Here is a 27,340-nt window from a genome sequence, read left to right as displayed (position 1 = left end):
GAGTGAAAGCTGATGTGTTTACAAGCCTATTTGACACTTACTTAAATAACACGGCTACATTTCTATCACTATTAAATAGCTAGGCATTTTACCAGCACAGAGCTTTCATCTTTTCTTTAAATTCTTAATTGTTTAGAGGAATTAAACAATTTCCGACAAGTGGTTGGGTTTTTTAGTCATAAAGGTGAAATTAGATTGGAACTGGAGGGAAAGGTTAGCCAGTTAGGAATGGCCTGGGACAAATTGAAGGCAACACTTGAGAGAATGTGTGAGGTCAAATGTGCTCATATAATGGCATGGTTTGATGGCCCCTCACAGTGGCAGTAACTGTTGATATTATAGTGGATTTCCTCTGTACAGATGAAGTTACTGTGGTAACAGTGCTGAGCACGAACATCACAGTAATTCCAAGACAAATGCAGCTTTTAAATTTCAGCCTCTAGCTTCAATTTTAACAATTTTTAAAACGCTTAAAAATCTCTTCCTTGCCCTGTTTCTAATGGAATCCTTTTCAGTAGTGCTTTGAAGTGACTTGATATTTTTAATTTATAGTACTTGACTGTGCTTGGATAGGTTTATAAAGAATTGGTTACCCAGGCCAGCTCTAGTAGTATTGTAATTAAATGACCTTGGAAAACTGGCTGTTGATCAGATTTTTTTTTTTTTTTAGGGAAGTTCAACAAAAATTAAGGTGGCTTCCAAAATTCTTGATAGTGGAATGACAGGATGTGCATCTTGAACATAACTAAAGTATTATCCTATCTTGCAAATATTGTTGTTCTATGGCTAAAATTGAGCTGAGTTTTGCAATTAAAGCAGGAATTCAAACATTTGATGCATGAAGAATAGCTGTCCTTCTCAAAACTACAATACCTACTCTTTGAATATAGAATGAGAAATCTAAATAGGTCACATTTAAAATATACAATAGGCAAATTCTTTCAGATAATTATGCATTAGTTCAAAGTTGAAGCTTACTTTTTCAAGGCAGGAAGCTTCTCTTCATCAAGTAATGTGACATTCCATAAAATGCATTCTACTTCAGCTTTCCTCATCCGCAAAATGCAACAACTAAATGAAGTGAAATGTTATATTTTCAAATCCTACGTTGTTTAATGCCATGATTCACTGGTAGACAGAATAGACTCAAGTTGTTAAAGTGGGGTAAGTATATCCTACTTAAAGAAGAGCACGTTAACTCTGGTTTTGAGGAATACTAGTTTCAGTGTTAGCAATCTAATCTGTTTGAATTGCTTTGGGCCAAAAATGCATGACAACAGACCTAATTTTCAGTATATGGAACCATTACATGTGCTATGGGCCTATACCAGGGGTATCCAAACTTTTTTCAAAGAGGGCCAGATTTTATGACGTGAACATGCATGAGGGCCGACCATTTTGCCTGACATTCTTTGAACCATTAAAATTAAACGCAAATTAACTATTTTATGCAAAGTTTATTGCAAACGGCATACTTTTCATTCCATCACATGGATGACCAATCTAAACAGGTGTTAAATCACTCTGCCTTTCATATCTGAAGGCCAGATGAAAAAAAAATCCAGGAAGCTGAAATATGTCAGGAACATTGTAAAGTACATTACATATTATTGGTAATAAAGGTTGTCTGTCAACTTTTAAGTTCAAAAAATATGAACAGGAACATAACACCAAGTATACATGTTGTGTCCAAATATATTTATAACTGATTTAGACCAACTGACATTAACTGAGATTTTACAATGTATTCATCTCAATACATATGGATTCGCTGGGGGCCATAAAAGATAGATATTGCCAAATTACCTGTGGGGCCGTATTAAACCGGAACACGGGCCGCAATTGGCCTGCGGGCCGGACTTTGGACATGCCTGGCCTATACTAGGGTTAGGGTTAGACCATTCACAGTGTAGACCATTCACAGTGTTGAGAGAAGTGGTATGCAAACATTGTAAAGCTCAAGGCCTGCTGGCAGCTTGCCGAAAGCCAGAGAGTTGTGACTTTTAGTAAAAGAAAGGCATACACCCCAACTGATAGTCTTGATTTTCAGAGGTGGTGTGCATCTGCAACTGCCAATGGAAGCCTCCATTTCACTGAGGAACAGTTGGACTTTTTGAATTACACTGGCACTGTGTGATCCAAGCCTTGGTGTATCACTATAGCCGGATCCTGCATGAATGTTTAGATGGGGTGAAAAAAGCCTTATATGTTTTTAGTAGTGCTCTTCTCCCCCCCTCCCTTTTTGTGTGTGTGTGTGTGTGTGGTGGACAGAGGCATGGTATTCTCACCCCACAATAGACATGAATGAGGTATCCAGCCTCACTGTACAGACCATGAACACCAATTGAGTCACAAAGCCAAACCTGACTCTGAAAATCCTGATAGACAACAGTGCAATTGAAACATCTCCCCCAGCCAAGGCAGGCAGACTTATGCCACGAGGGCTTCAGCTAGTGCACACTAAAAGTAGCAATGGATATTGTTGCACGAGCAGAGGCTTGGGGTAGCTACCTGACTTGGATTCACCCCGCTTCCTGGATTTGAGCTCAGGTGGCCAGCCTGAACCACTGTGGATGTAGCATAATCCATGCTGTGTTTATTGTGTTGCCTCAAACTCCTCTAATGCAAATCCGTCTGCCTGGCTGGAAGGCTCGTTCCCAGTGGCAGTGTAGACCATATAGGTGTGAGTGGCATAGACTTGACTTGTAATCACAGCTGTTCTGTGAAAATCTTTGTATCCCTGCTAGCACTAGTGTGTATGTATGTGTCATTCTGTCACTGCATTAGGGATTTGGAGTTGTGTTGCTAATGCTAACATTGTGTGTACTGTAGATGGGGCCTTTTATAGGTGGAAAAGGCAGAAGCTTTCACAGCTCTAGCTGCTGCTTCTTGCTTCTCCATTCCATAAATATTTATAACTTGTGAGTTATGTGCATATCATTGACTCCCAGGTCCTCTGATGTAGAGAGAGCTTTTATGCAGGCAGATAAGGTATTCTAAAATTTTAGGTAGGAATCTCATTTCTTCTTAAGTGGATTGGATTGTGTATTATAAACAATGTTTTGTCTGATGTGCTGAGTTTGCTATTAGTTGGTGGTGCAGCTAATCATGGCGGTCCATAATGTGCATTTGTGTGCATTAGAATGGGAGTTCTTAGCCAGGGGTACGCAGAGGGCTTCCAGTGGGTACCTCAATTCAGCTAAATATTTGCTTGGTTTTATAGCAGCCTACATAAAAAGCAGTAGCCGAGTCAGTAGAAACTAAAATTTCATATAGACAATGACTTGTTTATACTGCTCTATATACTATACCCTGAAATGTGAGTACAATATTTATATTCCAATAGATTTATAATATGGTAAAAATGAGAATGTAAGCAATTTTTCAGTAATGTGCTGACACATCTGTTTTTATGCCTGATTTTTTGTAAACAAGTAGTTTAAGTGAGGGGAAACTTGGGATATGCAAAATAAATCACTTCTGAAATAGGTACAGTAGTCTGGAAAGTAGGGATGTAAGCGACTAGTCTATTATTGGATAAGCATAAGCTTATCAGAAAGCCGAATAATGACTCTACTAGTCACTCCCTCTCCTTCCCTTTTGCTGCCTCTATCAGAGAGGCATCCAGGGGAGGGGAGATCAGGAGCTGGTACTGGGGGGAGGCAGGGGCATAGCAGGGAAACAGTGCAAGTGGGGACTGAAGCAGTCTCTGCTCGGGCTGGTTCCCCCTGAGGCACTTCAGCCTTTGAAATATACAAGAGTCTTGCTGTGGTGCTTCAGCACACTAGTCTAGGGCTGTTTGCCATGAGCAGGGGCTGCTGGACTCATTTAAAATGCAGAGCTGCAGCATGGGTGGCTCTCGGAGCTCTGCAGAGCAGTCCTATCGACTAATCATATAGTCGATACAGATTGTATTGACTATACAATTAGCCTGATAACCTCATTTTAATATCCATACTGGAAAGTTGAGAACCACTGCTTTAGAATACCAAGCTTCTAATATTTAATTAGAGGACATCAAAGGAAATGAAGTAAAAAAGATAGATTAGTGTGCATCATTATAGTCAGACAAGGATCACGGTTTTAAATTCCCAGGACTTGACACACATCATTGGATCGCTTCTAAAGTGAGACTTTCTCTTACTCTGTTAATTTGGGAAGGGAACAAACACAATAATTTTTTCAAACATATTGCCAATAAGATTTGTAAACAGATTAATTTTATGTATTTGGGGAATAAAGCATTTTGGGGTTGGTTTGTTTTTTTCAGCTTTAAAAGACCGAGAATATTAGAGTTGATGAAAACTTGTTGAAATACTCTCCCATTATCACCCTTTAGAATGATTGTGCTGTGTATTTAATTGTATGACCATTGTCACAGCCACTCCTACTATTTTTCAAATTCTGAATTTTAAGAATCCTAAAACATGGATTTTTAGAATAACATAAAAGATTGTTTTTTTGAGCAAGCCCAGTACAGTAGGAGACCTGTAAATGGAATTGGATGTTGAAAGTGGGGGACTGAGCACAAAACTGGGCACCAGTACTAATCAATCAAAATGCAACCCTTCAAATACTCTAATTTTTAAGAGGTTTACTCAGTTACTTACATTTGGATTTATAAAACAAATACTTAGCACTTGGATAAATATCGTGAAGAACTTTTGAAAACACCATTGCACTGAAGTCAAATACAGTCAAAACCAAGAAACTTAAAGATTTGTAATATATTACAATTCAAGGACAGAGTAAAATCCAGTACAACCCAGATCATCAGTTGTATTAGCTCATTGTGTTTTAAAGGCATTAGTCTATCCCTTTTAAAAGGTAACTGCCACTTTATTCATCAAGGTTTGCGTTAATAGTACAAAGCGAACTGCTCAATAGAAAAGTGCCTGCTTCATCTTTGCAAGGAAACAAACGCTTTAAAAGAAAATATACTTGGTCAGATTAAAGCTTTAATTTGGTTTTCAGTTACTTATTCGGTTAACAATGTTTTATGGAAAAGTGCTTCCCCTGTTTATTGCCTGGTGATATTATTGAACTGAATTTTCATCTAGCCTAATGTGTGTGTGTGTGTGTGTGTGTGTGTGTGTGTGTGTGTGTGTAAAATGTTACTTCTCAATAAAACGTTCCTGTTTAATGTTGCTTTTCTGTCAAGTTGTCACCAGCAATTATCTGAACCACCAATTTTAATTAACAGCCTTTTAAAAATAGAGCTCACAACTTGAATAAAATTTTCTATGCATACTGCAATTTCCATTTGAAGATTTCAAAGCAGTTTCCTACTTTGCTTAAGCAATGCTTCTATTTGAGCACTGAGTACCTCTTCCGTTTGCCCCATCTTTGAGTTATTTTTTTGTTCAGTGCTTTATTGTGGCATTCAATCACTCACTGGGAAAATAGGCTCACCTTTAGGGCTATCATTATTACTGTATTTTTTTTCTCTTCTTTCTCTTCCTGACTTTTCCCTCCTCCCAGAGGATTTCACTTTAGCAGATGATACAGGGAAGGCATTAAAAGCGATGAGGCAACAAGATAGTTAAATGTCAGAATGTTTGTTTGCTGGCCAAATTCAGACAACAGTTGAAACATCTCCAGTGACAAGAGCTCCAGCTTGTTCTGCCATCTGCTTGCTCTGCCTTGCTTGTCACTGTTGCACAGTGTTCATAGCAGCCCTTGCATGTCAATTCATAGTTTTTACCAAACATTGATAGTAATAGCATATACATACATCTAGATTTGCATGTTACACATCCTTGAAAACTTGATACATTGATGTGTGTATTTTGACAGAGGAAGGTGAACACTTGAACCCTGTTATTTGAGTAACTGTAAAAATCGCATGCTTTCAAATGAAGTACAGTGTAAAATACTCTTAAGAGTTTACAATGGGCTGATAGCAAATAAAATTTGAGCCCTTTTAACACTGGAGTGATTTACTTAGTCCTTGAATACTGCCAGCACATAGCATGACTAATGAGCAGTTACCAGAATAATCAGAGGAAATTACTTTATTCTAGTGCTACTCATGGGAGCCAAGTATTTTAATCTCCCAAAGACTATTTAAGGCATATGTAGGGACATAGCTACCTTATAGGTAACAGCATCATAATGGAAGTCTTTGCAGTGTGAGTATTGTTTAAATTACAGCTTTTTTTTGTCTTCAGGTGTCAACGGAAACAATGGCGGATAGACCTGCCAGCCACTAGTGTAGTGATCACCTTCCACAACGAGGCAAGATCTGCTTTACTTCGAACTATTGTCAGGTATACAGAGATCCTATGGCCCTGAAAGTCACTCCCATAACTGTTTTTTCAAAAGTAGGGATGTAAAAAGTTGTTTAAAAATGTAACTGTGTGAAAATGTTACTATGTAAATTGCTTTATACTGCATTACTCAAAGAGCATGTAACCGTGTAACCACTAAGATTATAAAGTTTTATATATAAGCTTTATACTGCAGAGCCTGCAGCGAAGCTGGCTCTCCAAAAGCGGGCCCAGCAAGAGCTGCCAGCCATGCTGCTGGGGAAGCTTTGCAGCCACAGTGGGGCCCACAATAAAGGCTGCTAGCTCTGCAGCCAGCTCTCCAGGAGCAGGGCCAGCAGCCCCTGCCAGCCCAGCTCCCAGGGAACCAGCATGTAACATGGTGGCGGGGCGGAGGTTACAAGGGTCTGCCACTAACAAGCTGCTCCAGCTGCCAGGAGCTGCCCCTGTCTGTGGTGTGCACAACAGAGCTGGAGCAGCCCCTTGCCCAGAGCAGGTGGGGAGCTGCTCCAGTGCCTACTGGTTAAGCAGAACTGGTAAGCCTCACTCCTTAAGTGTGAGGCTTACCAGTTAACTATTTACATCCCTCTTGGAAAGTAAACCCTAATTACTTACCTGATTTCTCTTTTTCCCAGTGTACTTAAAAAAAGCCCATCACATCTTATCAAAGAAATCATACTGGTGGATGACTACAGCAATGATCGTAAGTACTGTCATGGGGCCCAAGCCTTCAATATCCTTACTCGTGTCACTTGAGGTTTGGAGTCGTAGGTAGGGATATAAGCGACTAGTTGACCATTTTGCTTATTGGATCGTCAACACACTAGTCGAGTAGTCGCTTCCCCACCCCTTGTTGCCTATATCAGAAAGAACCGGCTTAAAAGCAGGTTCCCCGCTGCTCCAGCTCTGTGGGAGGGGGCATGGGTGCAGCAGCGGAGTTCTACCTTTGTCATGTACAAGAGTCCCCGCTGGGGCTCTTGTACATTTCAAAGTGGAAGCACGGCATGGAGCCCAGGGTCAGTGAGGGACTCCCCACTGGACCCAGGCTCCATGTGGCATTTCAGTCTTTGAAATGCATGAGAGCACCTGCTGGGGCTCTTGTACATTTCAAAGCGGAAGCACCACATAGAGCCCAGAGTCAGCAGGGGACTCCCTGCTGGTCTCGAGCTCCACTCAGCGTTTTAGTCTTTGGCTGCTCTTGCTACATTTCAAAGCGGAAGTGCCTTTATTGACTAATCAAATAGTTGATGGAAATTAGTTGATTAATCTCATTTTAACATCCCTAGTTGTAGGTTCAGTATTTGATCTTAGTCTGTCAGATTTGTTGTCCTTGCCATTTAACTGTGAAGAAACATGCAATATGTAGTTCTTAATTACATCTTGCTGGGTGCACATGACATAGGAGAAAGAGCTTGCCATACTATATACATGGTTTTTATTATAAACTTGTAATATTTGTACCAGTTACTTGATACCACTGCTGTATGTAATAAATACATACATATAAATATTAATATTGCTACTAAGAAATAGAAGCATAACTCAGTTTTCATTAGGCTTGGACAATGCAATTAGGCATCAGTATAATTCTGATTAGAAGTCAGTTTCTATTTCATTTCACTTGTGAGTTCATGCAGTAGCAGGATTCTGTGAAGTTGGGTTGTGAACACTGCAGAGACATAATACCTTTTTTGAAAGTTTCAAGAAAAATCTGCAAAAGCTTGTTTCTACAAAATGTAAAAGTTGCATCTAAAATAATGTTGGCAGGATACCTTGAATTTACAAGAACATCCATTTTGTAGCACATTAGAAGTATACCTCAGAAATATTGGAAAAACTTAAGGCAAGCTCATTTTTACAGTTTGAAGTCAGAATGAATCTCCCTTGTCAAAGAGGTGAAAAATTATTCATTTATAAGTAATTAAAATGTAAATATTTTGAAACTTGAATGTTTTGCTTTTAATTGTAGAGCAGTTAATTTTATAATTGTCAAGCTGCATATCATTCATTTTAATTCATGTCTCATCTAGCTGAGGATGGTGCTTTGTTGGGGAAAATTGAGAAAGTGCGGGTTCTTCGAAATGATCGTCGAGAAGGTGGGTTTTGTGGAATTCCTTTGAAGAGGGGAAAACGCAGGCCTAAAATACAAGATAGTTAGTTAGCAAAAAAACTAACAGTGAACTTGAAAAATAAATAAATATGTGCTATACATATTCCCTATCTCTTTGTGCAAAGAAGTATACGCAGGTTAGTAATACAATAAATAAAGTAATGGCTAGGTGTGAAAATAAGAATTTTTCAGTCTGATTCAGGCACTTTTCCTCTCTCACTTTTTCTTCCCCCCATAGAAATGGCACAGTAGTCCCTAGCTTCACAGCATAGGAACCCTTTAGACACCAGTTTCTTTAATACGCGGTTTAAAGCCTTACAGCTATGGGACACTGTCCTGCAGCTATTAGTTGATATAACTTTGGGGTTGACAGTTCATTCACAGCTACATTAGCTATCAAGAGATGTCCTTTTTCACTTGTATAAATATTTGCCTACTAGGCTGCCAGTCTTGCCCCTGGAGCACTAGAATTATTGGATGTTTAAGTAACTATAAGAGTGCCTGGTTTTGGACATTGACACACTTTAAACCTCTTGACACTGTGTAAGTAAAGGTATATGAGGCACAAGAATTTCCACGCAGCTAGGTGTTCAGTGCATGAATATGTTGTTTGGATTTTACTTTTAAGCAATGCTTTGTTGGGCGGGGGAGGGGAAGAATATTTATGACATATGAAGAAGATGTTTAAACATGGAATGAGAAGTTCTAGTTTTGTGAGAATAGCTCAGCGTTGAGGGTCAGATGCCAAACTAGAAGTAATTGAAGATGGAGGAGTAGAAAGTGTGCTCAAGGAATTCTGAGGTAGAAGGAAAGGGGAGAGATTTGGTATTGATGTCCCGTTTTGCAAAGTTAGGGTTTGTCTATGCATGTTAGTTACACTACTTATCTATACCAGTATAATTTAAAGCGGCACAACCCCCTCCAGTGTGGATGGATCAGTATTACTGCATCTGCCCTAGAGTTGCACTGGTATAACTTGGTAGAAAATCATATCTACTCAAAATAATTAAGAGATGGTCTATGGTTGTGTAGAGTGTGTGTGTGAGTGTGTGTGTGAGTGTGTGTGTGAGTGTGTGTGTGAGTGTGTGTGTGAGTGTGTGTGTGTGTGTGTGTGTGTGTGTGTGTGTGTGAGAGAGAGAGATATATGTGGGTTTTTTTTTCTTTTTTTTACACTAAGGAGACCAAAACTTAATCACCTTTGGTGATTTTATTTTGTAATTATTTCACTAAATCTACACTAGCAGCTTGTTTTATAGCTAGGCTTGTTAAACAGGCTTCCTGGATTGGAGTACTAATTACATTTTGGAGAACTGAGCTATTGTCTCATTATTGATATTCTTCTTCCTCTGATGACTTTTTTTCTTCCTCAGGCTTGATGCGCTCTCGTGTCAGAGGGGCAGATGCAGCACAAGCTAAAGTCTTGACATTCCTGGACAGTCATTGTGAATGTAATGAGCACTGGCTGGAACCTCTTCTGGAGAGAGTAGCTGAGGTTAGTTTAAGGTGTATGCTTACTGGGCATAAAATTATTTATACTCAATTTATTGTATGCATCTGTAAAAAGATTTTCTCTTTGAAGTGAGAGAAGGCATGACTGTTCAAAGATGAAATCCCACTTTTTGGTCATTTAATCTAATCAGTAGGGCTTAAAATACTCTTAATTTTTCCAATTCTAACAGGCTTCTCGGTTCTTCAGTGACTTTTCTCAGGAACCTTTTAAGAAACTGTAGGGTTAGATATAATTCTCATGCCCAAAGGGACCCAAGAAGTAAACTGGATTTCTGAGCCAGTACAGCTCTTTGTAGAGGAAAAATATTTTTTCCCCCAAGGCTTCTGTCTATTTCTGTTCTCTGTGACAGTACAGTTCCACTGTGTGCACTCTTTTGACTACACTTCACTGGTTTTAGAAAGTTAAATTGGGAGGTATAATATGTCATACAACCCCTTCATTAAAATAGAACATGGTACCTTTTTACTCTGGGTTTCTGACAGGAGAATGGAGCGCCAGCACTACTAAGTGATTTACTTGGAGGAAGCATTTGATGCATTTTGCTCCACATGCCAACTAAGTCCAGCGGTATAGAAATAGTTAAATACGCTTAAACTTGCTTCCTCCCCATTATGATACAGGAAATACCTCCTTTAGAAGCATATATGTATGTATGTATGTATATGTATGTATGTATGTATGTATTAATCGTATATGAAATCTTGAATGATTCTCTGTTTGATATATTACAGTTTTCAGTTTCACTATTTGAATTGTAACAGCTTGGTTTTATATATTGTTCAATGAACATATGACTGGAAAAGCCCTTATGGATTTTTTCAGTTCACTTCCCAAATATTAAAGGCAACCCATCATAAATCCTCTTTCTGAATGGGATGAGCATTGAAGAGTGGTGGAGTTCAGGTTTCTCGCTTGGGTTGATATTAGGATATGACGGGTTTTGCCCTTTCAAAAAGAAAAGCAAGACTCAGTGACTAGATGACTGGGGGTTTGAGAATGGAGCTTATTGCTTCCAGTCTTTGTGCCTGCACAGGTTGATAAGGATTGGACACAATTCATATGCAGTATGTGGTGGCTCCTGATTTCATAATGTGTTGATCTCAGACTTGCTCACGGTGCAAACCATATGTTGTTTGGCATTACTTGGCACTTTTTTGTACAGTCTCAGCCTAAAAACTGAATGGCTGTGAAAACTCACCTGTTTAAAGTCTAGAGGTGACTTCTTCAGGCCAGGGTTCAGACACATTTAATTGGGAAATGTAGAAAGACTGCATGCTGCTTTCATTACTACATCAGCTTTGTAGGTAACTAGAGGTCTTCTCTTTCTAGTGCTGCTCAAGAGTGACTTCGTTTTTACAAAGATGGAATACATTGTAAGAGGTGATAGAAAATGTGTAATGGGGAAGGAGAGTAGGCTAGCAGAACACAGCACAAATAGCTTAATGTGGAGACTGAATTGGATCCATTTATGGTGGACATGTGGTAATAGTGTTGCCACAGTAAGTGTAAGCTGCACCTTTTCCCTTCACAGATCTCTCCAGAGTATACCTGCCTCAGACATTATGACCCTGCCTTCTGTCTGGGAATGGAATTCCATGATTCTCTCACTCACAGACTGGGTTTCTGGGCTATAGCAGTTTACTTACCATGATTTCTCAACAGGCCCAATTGGGCTTGGCACTGCAAGAGCCTTCCCTTCAGGAGCTGTGGCCAATAGAGAAATCGAGTGACTCAAAGCACCTTTTTTAAAACAAAGTTTTGTACACAGGAACATAGCAATCAGAGAAAAGAGTTTAAAACAATAGAAGGCCTATACCCACAATGTCTTACCCATAGCTTGTCATTCCTCCAAAGCCAATTTATCATAGGTACTCCTTCTATTGACGGGCTCCATTTGCTTCCCTGCAGTAACTCTGTGTTTTATGGCCTCCTTTTTATGCCCCTCCAAAGTTCCTTTGTTTGATCTGGGTTTCCAGAAACGGGTCAAACCAGCTTATGCAACCCTACTGGGGGAGGTCAGGGATAGGCTTCAAAGTTGATGATTGTCTGCATTATCTGTTGGAAACTGGTAATTGGTTGTTGTTAAGCCACACTCCCGATCTTGGATGTGAGGTGAGCTCCTGCAGAAGCTAATCCTTTTGAAACCAGTTACCAAATATAATCTTAATCAGAGGTATCCAATATTCATAAAAATAATACAGGTAGTTCACATGTTCTTCATAAACCCAGAAATTATCCTTCCTATCTGGTGTTTCAAATTTCCTATATCTGTGCTTAAACAAAGATGGCATTTATATCTGGGAGCAGTTTAAGTCATACTCTCTACTGTAACAGCCTAACTATAGACTTGTATGTAAACGTTGAGTATTACTTAGGGTGACCATAATTCCCTATGCCCTATATGGGACACTGTGGGGGAAGAGGGGTTGTCAGCACTTGAGTCTTCAGCCCCACTGTGGAGGGGGGGGTGCAGGAAATGAGATTGGAGGAGGGGGGAGCCCTGTGGCAAGGGCTGCCCAGGAACAGGGCTGAGCTCCATGTCCAGGGCCACCCGGGAACGGGGCTTCATCTCCGCGGAGTGGGCCTCCAGGGAACGGGGCTGATTGCTGCAGTGGAAGGGGGCACTTGGAAAAGGGGCTGATCACTGTGGCAGGGGGGTGCAGACCGAGAATGGGGCTGAGTCCTGCTGCAGGTGGGGGCTGCCTGGGAACTGGGCTTTAGCCCCACGGTGGGTGGGGGCCACCCAGAAACCAGACTTGAGCCCCGGGAGGGCAAAAGGCTTCAGCCCTGCAGGGAGGGCCGACTGGGAACAGAGCAGCAGCCAGCAGGGGTTGCTTGACAAGGGGGTTCCAGAACTTGGGGGTGCGCTGGCTTTCAGGGCTTCAGCTGCATGTTCCTGAAAGTCTGGCAAACTTCCCCCCTCTCCTTCTTTAGGGTGCACAGAGAGGGAAGACACTCCTACCAGATTTCTCCCTTGGCACCCTGCTTGACTCCACACACCACATGCTTTACCACCAGCCACAAATAGGAGGCTGCCGCAGCTGCACTGACCAGGAAACTCAAGGACCAGCAGGGGGCATGCAAATATGGGACATTTTGCCCCTTTTTAAAACAAAGTCGGGATGCCTGAGAGACAGCTTGAATACGGGGCAGTCCCAGTAAAAACGGAACCGTTGGTCACCCCAGTATTACTCTTATTTGACGGTAGTGGACTTCAAAACAAACTAGACATTTAGAAGAAGAAAGGATGGCATTGTGATTAAGGAGTGAGACTTGGGTTCTATTTCCATGTTTGTCTCACGTTTCCCATGTTATCTTCCGTGAATCTCTTAAACTCTCGTCACACAACAGCAGAATGAGGATATCAGTAGGTCCTCTTAGTAATATCATGAAACAATTTAAAATCCTCTAGATAATATTTAGGGTCATGGCTGGAACTCTGCTATATTCTGGCAATCCCCTCTTGGTGCAACAGCCCCTTATTGGGGAACAGCACAGATGATTTGGGCATCTGGGACTGCCACTCAGCTGAGCCAAGGACAAGTATTTTGGAAACTTCAGCTTGCAACCCTCTGCGACTGTGGGGCCTACTTACGTTCCTCCCTGGTCTCACGCATCTGGGCCAAGTTCCTCTGGGCAGCGTCCACTGGCTCTATCAACAACTTCAAGGCGCAATGGGTGCAGTTTGGGGTTCTCTGCTCGGTGTCCCCTTCCGGTTCCCTCATTTTGAACCTTCGACCCTGACCTTTTTTCATCATTTGTCCCCAGGAATCAGCTGGGCCTGGGTCTAGTTTTCCCTCCCTCAATGCTGGGGGAGGGGCTTTAGAAGTGGCCAGGCTAATGCCTGCGCACTCCCAGTGTTCAAATAGGAACCGGAAAGGTTCTCTCAGAGATGGGTACAGATCCCTCACTTTCAACTGAGGAATGAGCTATTTAGAGTGCAATTCTTGCTACACGTGTATTGTACCATATTGCTATTATATACTATATAAAAACCAGATGAGCTGCAGTGCTTCTGGGTGCTCACCGTGGCTCCCAGTTATTTCTAATTAGGGGAGTTTCAGACCACTATCTGAGTATTGGAAATATTTTTTACCAAAGTAAAAACAAACACTATTGTTCAAACATCTTACTTTCTGGAGGTTTTCATCTTTTTTTTTTTAATGTATTACCCATTCCTATAAATCAAGTATACTAGAGCCTAACTATTCCCTTAAACTGTTTGGAAAATTGACTGCTCATTTGTGAGTACAAAGGGGTTCATTTAGTGCTAGCTTTTATCTGTGTGGCTTCTATTTAGGATTGGAGCAAGTAGATACTTAAAGGGTGGGGAACAAAAAAGGCTGTGTTGCATTTTCCATCTTGTTCTATCTCCATTTTGATTTGTGCCTCTGGGTTTTTCTAAAGTAATTAGACCAAACTAATTATTCCATTATTTGTCCCGCTACTGTGAATGCAACAGTGTGCAAGGTTTAAAATCTTTGGTGAAAGATCATACTTGCCTATATGTGAAAGCTCAAATGATATTGGTTAGAATCCTTCACTTGAATTTTAATTACAGACCCAATTAGATCCTCCTTTGATTAATTTAGCAGGCTATAGGTTTCAATCAGCCTACTCACTGAAGGTAAAAATGGTTCAGCTTCTGTAAAGTACTCAGTATAACTTGAACTGGCTACACAGATTTCTAGGGAGTTAGCAATTAAGATTAAATGAAGATAAAACAAGGGGATTTTGATATTTCCTTATTTGGACACACACAATTAACGAGAGGAGAGAATACAGCAATCACTTTCAATATATGCAATTAAAATATTCTTGCAAAAACTCAGTAGTGCAAAGGACAAAATGATTGATAACCAGTTACACAAACTGTGGATTACTGAACGCATAACTAGAATTTATATACCCTATTACTTGAAATGAAAACTAACCACATAAATACAGTTAAATGTATGATTAAGAGATTTAGCCTCATGCTTTATTTAACACAAGCACTTCTCTATTATAGATTTAAGCAAAATAGATCACCGCCTCTTTATTGGAGACCTCTTTACATTTTCTACACTAAATCTACAGGGATTTCTTGAGCTACATGTTTTGGTCATGTCCTTAATTGTTGGCATTCTGTTCTGAAATGTTATCCATGCATGTTATCAAAATGATGCAATCTGAATCTTATATCTGAGCCCAGAGTTCTGTTATCACTTTGCACGCAAGCAAATATTTTTCAAGGTTGTTCAAACAAATGTCAGCCAGTCAGAAGTTATATTGGAATGTATTTATTACATGTGCTTTCAGAAACACTTAACGGAAGAAATGAAACATTCCAAATATTAGAGTTTGGCATATCAAGAATTCAGTAATTTTGAGAGATCCAGTGGATATATTCAGTAGTAACAAGAGAGAAAGTTCAGTGAATTTGATAAAACAGTTTGCATTTGAAGAACGTGTTGTTTGGAGTAGTATTCAAAGCAATTTCACTACTGATGGATGTGATAGCTGTCCAAAGGCTTTGTTGCTAGAAATTAGTGACTTTTCATGGATTTAATATTTTGATATTTTTCCAACCTACTTGAGTCAATTGACCTCGAACCCAAATTTCCAATGTCACATGCTAGTGTGGAATGGATCACCTGATAACCCAATTTTTTTTTTTTTAATGGGAGAAGTTAGTAGACTAGTAAAGATCTGGTGAGTACTTCAGTATATTGGTTTGCAGGAAACTTGAGATGTGATTTCTGGAGCAGCTTTAACACTCCTGTTATTCGGGCTAGTTTTGAGCTGAGAATGGTGTAAGAGCTTCCAACTTGCCTTCTGAGATTTGATGTGCAGGGCAGTGATGTCTGCTTCAGGATCAAGTTGGAGAAGGGGTTATATAAAATAGACTAGGATGAAGAGATGGGTGATAGGCACAAGATAAGGCAGCTGCTTCTGGAGGGAATGGAGAATAATCTCTTAAGATAGCTGAATGAGAAATTCTGACTGTTGAGTGAGTCAAAAATAGGAAAAGGGGAGCTAATGGTCTCCCACTAAACTATTAGACATCTCATCCTGCTTGAATTTTTTTCTCTTGATTTCATTATTTCAATATTACTTTTTAATATTTATTTTAGGACAAGACCAGAGTTGTGTCTCCTATAATTGATGTAATTAATATGGACAACTTCCAGTACGTGGGGGCGTCAGCTGATTTAAAAGGCGGTATGTACCTGTACTGGAATATCAGTCAACAAAAAAATTAATGCATCAAAGCACAAAACACAACCGCTACATTCACAAAACAGACAGCATTAATGCACCCTTGTTCCTTTTCGCACATCTACTTGGGGTTTTAATACAGTCTTAGCCTGGCCTCAAATTGGATTCTGGTTCCATTATTTTAAAGCTGTTTTAAGCCAAAAACAAACTCTTGATGTTTATCCAACCCTGAATCCTCATGCAGAATTCTCACCAATGTTGATGGTAGCTTTTATATGCATTTTAGGAGCAGCATAAGGCCAGTATTTGATTCTGCTCTTAAATAAGACATTTATCACTATACAGTTTGGCAAGTCGTCAGCAGTGTTGTGCTTATTGATTTTCCCTGCACCCTGCCCTGGATGCATTTATGCCCGTTTATTTAAAAACTAACACTAAACTCTTTTCAATTTGAACTAAGAGTGTTTGTATTATCAGTCATGAATTGTGTGCATTGGTAGTGTACAGTGTGCACCTTCAAAAATGTATATTGGTTGAAAAGATTCTATCATTCCATTATTTCTTAATTTTATATTGTAGAACTCAGATTCTACCATTCCAAATATTCTTTCAAAACCGTAAATTAAAAGCACTCCAGGAACCTATTCAGTATGAATAGTTTACTGTCACTCAATGCTTTATACCACTTATAAAACTTCAAAGCAGGTCTGAGCTCTTCAGTTCTGCCACTAAAATAAAAGACAAAACAAAGTGGATGAATGACAATCCCGGAAACTGAACTCTGTCCATATAATAGGTACTATGTAAGCCCCTTCCTGCTGGTCTCCTGTGTGTTTTACCCATGGCTTAGAAAGGTTCCATGGTTTAGAATGTAGTTCAGTTTCCGTGCTCATTTAGTTTTTAGTGTCTACTGAGACTGCCACTACATCTTTTGGTAGTACTGTCCGTTTTAGGAATGATCCCTACTAGCAAAACTAGACTGAATATTGTCAGCCTTCACTTCAGGCACTGTGCTTGAGTGTCAAGCCCATGGCTAGCAGTGCGGTGCCTGTCTAAGCACTAAATTAATTTTTATTAAAGGATGAGAAAAGGGGAAAATCCATAAATCCACTTTTAAATCTAGCCAGTTTCCATATGTTTTCATCTTTTTGGTCCAAGGCAATTTTCAGCATCTTCGCACTGTGGTATTGCCCGTTGGAAAAAAAATCTTTGCAATTATTGTAATAAAATGTTGTTAAATTAGATCAAAACAGTGCTAGGAGTGTGTCCTGCAAATGAAGTAAGAGGACATTCCTTTTTCACGAGGCATATACTTGAGTGATGCTTGTTGTTTAAAACAACTCCTTTTATTGAGTCAGTGAGCTCAGGCTTTCCCCAGTGACTGACGATGGTGAGAGAACACTATCATTAGAAGTGATCTCTACGCTTGTTCTGTGTTATAAAGTAACTTGCTCCTGCGTTCCAAAAGAGACCCCTTGTGTTCAGTATAGGGTATATAACTCTTCCCTCAATAGTGCTTGTGCTCTCGAACAGCAACTATAGTACAGGCCACTGTAGTTCAAACCATTTTGTGGAATATAGAAGTTTTTCTTGTTGTGATGGAGACTGTACATTATTACCTAATGTAATACTATTTCCTTTTATATCTAAAAATGGCTTTTAATACGAAATCTTTTAATTTCTGTACTATTAACATTTTATAGGAACCTTCAAACTTGGTTTGTCTTGTAAGACTTGGTTTCTCTCATAAAACTTCAGAACTATACTCGCTTTCTGTGAATATAAATTTAATATAAATATCTTGTGTGGGTAGAAGATGAATTCAGCTGTTTTTCATTTTGATGTCCACATCAGTTTTGCCAGGCAGAAATCAACAGGCATGCATTAAGGATTCTTAGTGCGATAGAGTTTGTGGGGCAAATGTTTCTCAGCCAGTTATGTGGGTTTTTTCCCCCCTTTTCATTCCATTTCTCCAAAGGGCAAACTGCTATCCCTGTATTCATGGAATAATAATAATAAAAAAAAAAAACCCTGAGCTTTCTGACAAATCTGGAAATCCTCCATTAGTTCACTTCATCTGTTCTACATGCTTTTGATAGCAGGTGTAATGTGAATAGCTGGCATGTTAGCCATTATATAATAAAGCTTGTAGCGTTCTCCTAGTATCTTTTATAAAGCTCCATGCTTCAGGACATAAGTCTTCCCCAGTGACGGGACAAGAAGAAATTTTCACTGCTGATCAGTGAACTGCTAATTTAACTACTGCGTTTCTAGTACCTTCTTCTGAAGCATCTGGTTTTACCCTTAGCTGGAAGACAGGATGTTGGACTAAATAGGTGATTGGTTTGATTAATCTTTGGCAGTTTCTATGCTTGTTTTTCTAATTTTAAGTCACAAAGCAAGCAGTTCAAAGAAAGAGATTTTTTTTCATCCTTATATAAAACAATTTTTAGCTACAACTAAAACAATGCATCTGAAGGTTTTAAGATGCCATATTTTCTAAGCATGCAGTTAAAGAAAGTGGCATAAATAGATTTCCAAACTAGGCAGGTGACAGAAAATGTAAATAAAGTATTGTGACATCCAGGAGAGTTCTTGTAGTAAACAGAGATGAACAAATAAATATTAGCTGATGTTGGAATGGTATGTACAGTCTGACAAGTCAGACAATAACTTTGGTAATCCCCTCTTGTGTCTGTGATGACTAAAAAGTTCTTTGATGTTTTACTTACCCATAGATGTAGGAGACTAAATCATTGAGGCTTTTTGTTTCTCCATTCAGTTTTGCTGAATGGTATGTTTTAAAATACAGTAGAGAAGTATTTCAAGATAAACTAAGTTTACATTTGAGCCCATTTCTGTGTCATACTCAGCTTCTTCTTTCATCTGGAGTCTTATTTGTTCTGTCCTTTCCTTTCCATTGTTCTCTCCCCACAGGTTAACCCTGAGCTTAGATTTTCATTGGAGTCCATATGTTAAAACTATTCATTTTGCGCTTTCTATCTAATTTGAATGTCGGATCCCAGTAATTTTAGTCATAAATTTGTTAGTAAAAGTTTACATTCATGGTTCAGCTTAACTTTCTTTTTTTTTTTCCTCCTGTTTGTCCCTCATAGGCTTTGATTGGAATTTGGTGTTCAAATGGGATTACATGACACCAGAGCAAAGAAGAGCAAGACAAGGAAATCCAGTTGCTCCCATAAAGTATGTTCCTATTACCACCCTTCTCCTCTCAAAACAATTGTATATATTTTTAAAAGTGCAACTTCCTGAACTACCAGCTCACAAATATTGTCTTAGCAAATGATCCCTATGCTTACTGATAAGCACTAGGGAGTCCTTTTATGGAAGTTTATATGCAAGATGAAAACTTGCAGTACTATAATGTTGTTCCAGAACATTGCATGCAGGTAGCCTCACGCTAAGTGTCATCCTTTGCTGTCTTCTCTCTCCTTCTTCCCCACCCCCATATTCTTCTAACTAAACATATGGTTTTTAGTATTGTGCAAGCTGGCGGTGTACCACATGGAATAGAAAAAAGAAACCGATAATAAAAGCCTGTGCATTTGAATGGAAATAAAATCATGATGCTCCTTATTGTTCAGCTTCCATTATTGATAAACATAATAAGCAAAAGTCTGACAACATGAAGAACTTCCTTTATTTTTCCCTTTTTCTAGAATGTGTAGAATTATCTTTTAACCAGCTTGTTGGCTGTTAAACATCATGGGTTAACTATCAATTGTCAGATATATATGACATGAACATTACATACATTGCTTGATTTGACACACATTGAAAAATGTACATTGACTGAAGCCTATTATGACTGACTGGACTACCTCATTTTTCCCAGCTGCAAAAATGGGATATTGACCCATCTCTCTGGGATGATGTGGCTTAGTTCATTGATTGCTTGTTTAGCACTCTTGAGACCCTCCAATAGAAATAGTTACAGTGAACAGTATTATTTCTAAGAATTTTAGTGTGCTGTCTGCGCTAATAAGATGACCTCTTCTTTCTTGAATTGAAATTAATATCTTTATTAGGCTAAGACTGTTAGGGGTTTTAAAAATCAGTATGACTGTGAATACATGTCCTATATTAAAAGGAACTTTAGACCTGAATAAGGATCTGGAAGTAGAAACAAACTTTAGCTATATAAATCATGATGGAGTATATTCCTTAGAAATGCTAGTGTGGTGGCATGTATGTAGTACTACATAAGGAATAGTGATTAAATCTTGCAAGATAAAAACAGTGCAACGCTATTCAGCCTGGAAGGTTCAAGTGGCAGATAGATCATTCAATATTTAACTTCTAACTTTCTCCCTTCTGTCTCTTTAGAACACCAATGATAGCTGGCGGCTTGTTTGTGATGGACAAATTCTATTTTGAAGAGTTAGGAAAATACGATATGATGATGGATGTGTGGGGTGGAGAAAACTTAGGTATGTACATTTCTCATTGGGTTTCCTTTGGAGAAAAGAAAATTATTTCTTTAACCAATTTTTTTTTTTTTTTTTTTTTTTTTTTTTTTGAGATCATGGGCTTCATTTATAGAGAGGATTGAAATGGTAATTAACTAAGTGGGTTATTGGCAAATATTGAGACAACAAAGCTTCACTTTAAAATAAAGCATTGGAATAGGATAGGCTGGCATGCTGAATATGAATGTCTGAGGGGGAAGCATTTAACTATACCTTTCAATTACTTTTGTGAAAAGGCAAGCCACGAAAAGAAAGGAGGGAAGGAAGAATTTGCAGGAATGTAGATGTACTTTTTGGAAAAAAAGTTCCTATGTAGCTCAGAAATGCCACTCCCTTTTAGCAAAATTGATTAAAATGCAGCAGGTTCTAAGTGCCACCAGTTGAAAGGGCTTTCTAAGATGCTGCTGAAATTTAATCATGTAAAGCAGAATACAAAAGTTCATGAGTTTAATCCTCTTATGTGTACTTTAAGAAGTCAGTTGAAATGTAGCTGGATGAAGACTGATCTAATATAATTTTTTAATCATCTGTCCTAGTGGACCACTTGGACCTAAGCTTAAGAGAGTTGTATTGTTTTTTGTGGGGGAAAGGGGAAATAGCCTTTGACCGTGATCTGAGGCTTGTTCTTAGGTCAAGGGTGATATTTGAGTGGAATAATTCTGTTTTAGTTGTTTGGGTTAGAGCAATATGAAGTTTTTTACCTCTGTTGAGTGTCTTGTATTCAAAAACATTTTTCACCGTGACAACTTTTTAGAACTTCCTGTTTGCTATTGTCTTTTACTGAAGGGCTAAATTAAGTATCTTAGTTTTTTGAAGCAGTGTTATTTGGAAACCAGTTACAATTCAAATTTTGTGCACTGCACATGCAAAGTATACTGCTTTTAGTGTGTATCTGTCTGTCCAGGGTTTTTACATACTTACTTATTTAAAGGCTTAGAGTGCATTTATCTGAATGTGTTGCCGGAAATATACTACAGTAATACAAATAATTGATATGTTCAAAGGCTAGAAGGATTGTGTAGTCTGCCATCCTGTATAACAGGCCATAGAACTTCACTAAAATAAGTCCTGGTTGAACAAGAATACACAATGGAATATTTAAACACTTTTATTCAAGTTTTTGGCTCTCATGTTGATTGCGTATTACTAAATCATACTTATTTGAATGTTGCAATTATGGTCACTTTAAAAAAAAAAAAAAAACCGAGGAAATTCATTGTAAAATTAATACTGCATGTGGCAGTTAACTTTACTTTAACTGAAAGTATTTTTAAACCAGTGCATACAGTATTACCCTTGAGTCAGTATGTTTTAATGCCCTTCTTTCTTTACTTGTTGGGAGAAGGTTCCAGCAACTCACTCAATCCTTCCTTCAGTGGAAACACAATCCTGAGTGTCATAGCCAATCCTCAGATGTTTGTCCAAACACTTTATCTCCTGCTATTCCATCTTCTCCATACTGTTGCCTTTCACTTCCTGAATACTCTTTGGGCTGTAATCCGGCAAGGCACTTAAATACATGTTTAACTTCCTGCATGAGTAGTCCTATTGATTTAATGTGCTTAAAGTTAAGCAGGCACTTAAATGCTTGCTGGATCAGGGACTTGGAGGAGGAGAGGGTAGGATGCAAGCTGTAACTTTTCTCAAGAAGCAGAGCTTTTGAGAGTAACAAAGAGCTGTTTTATGGCGCTCCCTCTGCCCCTGCTCCCCATCTGGAAGGATGTGAGGGAAGCTAGAGGCACTTCTGAAGACTCCCTGGGCAGTTACTTTTCTTCCTGTTACTGGTGTCAATTGCTGCATAAATGAAGTTAAGAGTAGCAAGTAGTGAACTTTCTGCATGCACCCCAGGATTAGGTCAAAATGAATTGACAATAAAAATTGAATAGCCTGCATTTTCTATTTAAAATGAACAATACACACAACAAATACCAGAAATCTACATTGTACAGATTGAACCTCTCTAGTTTGACATCGTCAGGAATGCAACCTTTGCCGAATCAGAGAATTTGCCAAACCATGACAGGTCAATATTGTCTCGCAGCATTACCAATGCTTCCACTGCTTTTACAGGGCTCTTAAAAAACATTTAAGGGTAAATTAGCTAATAGCAGCACAGAACACTAGGAATGTTAGCTATCACGTAATTGAATAATTGTGTAACCACAGGAAATTTTAGCTGTTACAGGCAGTCCCCGGGTTATGTACAAGATAGGAACTGTAGGTTTGTTCTTAAGTTGAATTTGTACGTAAGTCGGAACTGGCGTCCAGATTCAGCCGCTGTTGAAACAGACCAGCGGCTGACTACAGGAAGCCCGAGGCAGAGCTGCTTTGCCCCGGGCTTCCTGGAATTAGCCGCTGATCAGTTTCAACAGCGGCTGAATCTGGACGCCTGGGACAGAGCAGCTGGGGCGCTGCCGGGTAGGACCCCACAGCGCCGCACCTCGGCGCTGCGGGGACCAACCCGGCAGCACCCCAGCTGCTCTCCCCCAAGCGTCCCCAAGTCAGCCGCTGCTGAAACTGACCAGCGGCTGATTCCAGGAAGCCCGGGGCAGAGCAGCTCTGCCTCGGGCTTCCTGTAGTCAGCCGCTGGTCAGTTTCATCAGCGGCTGACTTGGGGACGCCTGGGGCAGAGCAGCTGGGGTGCTGCTGGGTTGGTCCAGTAGCACCGTGGAGCGGTGCTGCGGGACCAACCCGGCAGCACCCAGTGACCCCAGGCGTCAGCGAGAAAAGCCTGGTCTGCTGGGGGGGCGCAGCTAGTGCCCCCCCCCCCCCAGCAGACCAGGCTTTTCTCACCGCAGAGGACGCGGGGGGTCCCGCTGCCCACGTCCTCCGCGGCGAGAAAAGCCGCTCCGTGTCTCGCTGGTCTGCTGGGGGAGGAAGCGGGCGGCGGGACCTTTGGACTAGTGTGCCCTGGCAGCTCAAAGCGGAGCTAGCCATGGGGACACCAGAGCCTGTAGCTGGCGGGGCAGGGAAGCTGGGGCGGAGGCAGAGCTAGTGGGGCTATGGAGCTGACAGGGGTGCTGGGGGTTGGGGAGGAGGCATGGAGCTGACAGCTGTGGGGTCATGAGGGCAGCTTGCAGCCCTTGGAGGCTGGGGTGGGGAGGGGAGCCCAGCAGGGAGGTTGGTGACAACCCCCACCCCCACCAGGAACTCCTCTGGTCTAGCAAACTACTTCGTCCGGGACCAGTCAGATCCAACCTGAAGCGTATTTGGATCTAAACTCTGGTTTAGAGGTTCTTCTTTGTGGCAGTTTGATTTTTGTTAACCATTTAGTGAGCAAACAAGGCTTCCTTCATAGTTTTTATATTAGTGAAATGCTACAGCAGCAAGAGTGAGTCTGTTGTTGAACAAAGCTATACAAATATTATGCCATTGGAATATACTGTATGTAGTTTTACCAAACTGACTGTTTTATGTCTTTTTGATGAAATCACAGATGTGTATCCATTCAGAGGTATATAGTTGGGACTGTAAAATTTAAATAAAAAGCCATTACATAAAGCAGGCATAGGGATAGATATGGGGAGGGAAATAAGATTTGGGTTTTTTACTCTCCCCCAGTATCACAGTGTTTAAATGACTATTCAGATTCTAGCATTGGAGTTAGTTAAAACTATAACCAGTTTGTACTCTCCCTATTGACTTTTCCTTATCTGTATTTTTCCACTACTTTTTACCCTTTCACCTTCTGCTTCCCTGCTGTCTCGGGCTATAAGGTGTCGCAAAACCTGTATTTTGGGTGGTGGGGGGTGGTTAATGGGGTAATTTGGTTAATTGAAAGAACAAACAGTGATGCATAATGAAGGAGTCTATGCATGATATGTAAACTGGTTGTGTGTGAAAGGTATTTCAAAATTGATTGTAAAAATAAAATCAATTATTTACTGCAAATACTATCTTGTTGGACTGAATTTGTGATGATTTCAATCCTTTAAAAAACCCCACTAGCTTTTCTATGCCAGCTGTTCCAGTTTTAATTCCATGACCTGACAGTCAGAAGAAATCCTTCTAAGCCACTTATAAAATCGAATATTGACATCTGTTTGTGTGCTTACCCTTTACCAGCTCTCTGCTGAAGCTATGCAAACTCATTTCAAACTCATCAATGAATACAACTCTACATAGTTCATACTTGAATTTAGTTGCTTTTGTTTTGCATCAGTTCACTATAGAATTTTAATCTCTAGGCGGAAAGCTGTGTAAACCCTCTAGTAAAATTCACCAGTAAAACTTTATAAATGCTGGCAGGCAAATGGATGTGAATATAAATCCAATAGCTGCTTCTCCAGAGCTTATAGACCACTGAAGTGAGGTGGTGAGACACACTGAACCCAGTTTGTTAGCTTTTTCAGAGAGCCATCTGTACTTTTCTTTCAAGCAAATACCTATAAAAGCTCAGCATGTTCTCTGCAAGCTAAATATTTCCTTTTAATCCTGTGCGATATAGTGCACATATACTGGAAAAAAATGTAAGGTTTAGAATTTCCAAATTACTTTACGTTTATGTGGATACTTATCATGCATTCCTGATTGCAGAGATTTCATTCAGAGTGTGGCAGTGTGGAGGGAGCCTTGAAATTATCCCATGCAGCAGAGTGGGTCATGTATTCCGCAAGCAACATCCTTACACCTTCCCTGGTGGGAGTGGTACTGTGTTTGCAAGGTAACTGTTTGCAAGTTCTTGGCTATATGGATTTGTGGGGTTTTTCCAGTTTGCCAGCAGGTGGCAGTAGCTTCATTAAACTTCCAAGGCATACTACTAAAATATGTACAATATGATCTGAAGTCAAAATGTTATGAAGAAATTGTTTAATTAAAAGGAGATTACCTTTCAGCTCTAGTGATAACTCAGAAGCTCAAATTAGGGCAAAAATAAAAATTGGAGGACTATTCTGACAATGATGTAACATTTTAATAAAGAGCTGAGGAATTGCCTGGTATCATCCGGAAGAATTCTGGGCCAAATAGGGAAAGGGAAGAAATGCTTGATGTACTTAGAAAATATTTTATATATTAACAGTAGAAACTTACCATCAACTTTGAAAAGTGTTGGTGTCTATATCTAAAAGATCTTGTGGGAAATAAAGGCTTTATATTAGTATTCAGTTTGTTTTTAAAAGATGAAGAAAATTGTTCATTTTTTCCACATCTGACACTCAGAATCCTCCAACTGTACACTTTTAGTGTATTTGTGTGTTGCATTTTGGTTTGGGGCGCTCAGTTCAATACTACGTAATTATAAGGTGTCATGTTAATAATCACACAGGCCCAGATTCTGATTCTTGCACCTATTAAATCTGGCTTGTCAAAATCTTTTTGAGGAAGCCTCATAGTTCAGTAAGAAATCCCATCTTTGCTATTGATTCACTGTGTGAACTTGAATCGCTAACTTTCTCGGTTTTCCTTCTGTTGTCTGAGGTTAGTGATTTTTATCAACATTTGTAAAGAGCTTTGAGACCTATGCCTCAAGGCACTGTGTAAGTAAGTACATTGTAGTAGTATTACATGCACATGCCTATAAGAAATTATCACTCATGTATTGTTTTCCTAAAAAAACAAAGATGCAGTGTGAGGCCTGGTCTACACTTAAAATTTAGATCCACATAGATGTACAGGCAGTCCCTGGGTTACGTACAAGATAGGGACTGTAGGTTTGTTCTTAAGTTGAATCTGTATGTAAATTGGAACTGGCCTCAGCCGCTGCTGAAACTGATCAGTTTCAACTGTGGCTGAATCTGGATGCCAGTTCTGACTTACATACAGATTCAACTTAAGAAACCCAGGCATCCCCAAGTCAGCTGCTGCTGAAACTGATCAGTGGCTGATTCCAGGAAGCCTGGGGCAGAGCAACTCTGCCTCGGGCTTCCTGTAGTCAGCCGCTGGTCAGTTTCAGCAGCGGCTGACTTGGGGACGCCTGGGGCAGATCAGCTGGGGTGCTGCTGGGTTGCTCCAGTAGCGCGGCTCCTCGGCGCTACTGGAGCAACCCAGCAGCACCCCAGCTGCTCTGCCCCAGGCGTCCTGATTCAGCCGCTGCTGAAACTGACCAGCAGTGGCTGAATCAGGACGCCTGGGGCAGAGCAGCTGGGGTGCTGCCGGGTTGGTCCGGAGCGGCGCTGCGGGACCAACCCGGCAGCCCCCAGCTGCTCTGCCCCAGGGGTAGGCAAGAAAAGCCTGGTCTGCTAGGGTGGGGGGGGGGGCACTAGCTGCCCCCCCCCCCCCAGCAGACCAGGGAGATGGGGTGGCGGGACCGCCCAAGTCCTCCACTGCTTTGCTCCGTCTCCCTGGTCTGCTGACCTGGGAGACGGAGAGCAAAGCCACGGAGCACGCCCGCAGCGGGACAGCCCAAACGCACCCCGGCTGTCCCACTGCGGGCGTGCTCCGAGGCTTTGCTCCCCATCTCCCTGGTCTGCTGGTCAGGAGACTGGGAGCAAAGCTGCAGAGCACGCCCGCAGGGGGACAGCTCAAGCGCGCCCGGGCTGTCCTGCTGCAGGCGTGCTCCGCGGCTTTGCTCCTGTCCCCCTGGTCTGCTGGGGGGGTCCAGCAAAGCCGCTGGACCCCCCCAGCGGACCAGGGACACCAGAGCAAAGCCGCCGCCTGGGCGGCTTTGCTCGTTTGCCCAGGAGCAAAGCCGCCCAGGCAGCGGCTTTGCTCGGGTGTCCCTGGTCTGCTGGGGGGGTCCAGCGGCTTTGCTGGGGCCCCCCAGCAGACCAGGGAGACCGGGAGAAGCTTTTCTCAGCCCAGAGGACACGGGTGGCGACCCGCC

The 27,340-nt window shown here is 40.7% G+C and overlaps 1 protein-coding gene across 1 annotated transcript in view; it reads left to right on the top strand.

Moving 5' to 3' along the window:
- GALNT2 (polypeptide N-acetylgalactosaminyltransferase 2) overlaps positions 1-27,340 on the top strand; it is a 137,969-nt gene that overhangs the window by 82,324 nt on the left and 28,305 nt on the right. The window contains exons 4-11 of the mRNA XM_075924720.1: positions 6,171-6,269; positions 6,902-6,969; positions 8,297-8,362; positions 9,747-9,868; positions 16,003-16,090; positions 19,204-19,291; positions 20,435-20,538; positions 25,114-25,240. Of these exons, the coding sequence (XP_075780835.1) occupies positions 6,171-6,269; positions 6,902-6,969; positions 8,297-8,362; positions 9,747-9,868; positions 16,003-16,090; positions 19,204-19,291; positions 20,435-20,538; positions 25,114-25,240 (762 nt within the window). The remainder of the gene's footprint in view (positions 1-6,170; positions 6,270-6,901; positions 6,970-8,296; positions 8,363-9,746; positions 9,869-16,002; positions 16,091-19,203; positions 19,292-20,434; positions 20,539-25,113; positions 25,241-27,340) is intronic.

The sequence above is a fragment of the Pelodiscus sinensis genome, chromosome 3 (assembly GCF_049634645.1).
Source record: "Pelodiscus sinensis isolate JC-2024 chromosome 3, ASM4963464v1, whole genome shotgun sequence".
Classification (NCBI taxonomy): domain Eukaryota; kingdom Metazoa; phylum Chordata; order Testudines; family Trionychidae; genus Pelodiscus; species Pelodiscus sinensis.
The sequence above is the reverse complement of the archived record's forward strand: the minus strand, read 5'-3'. Positions and strand labels throughout refer to the sequence as shown.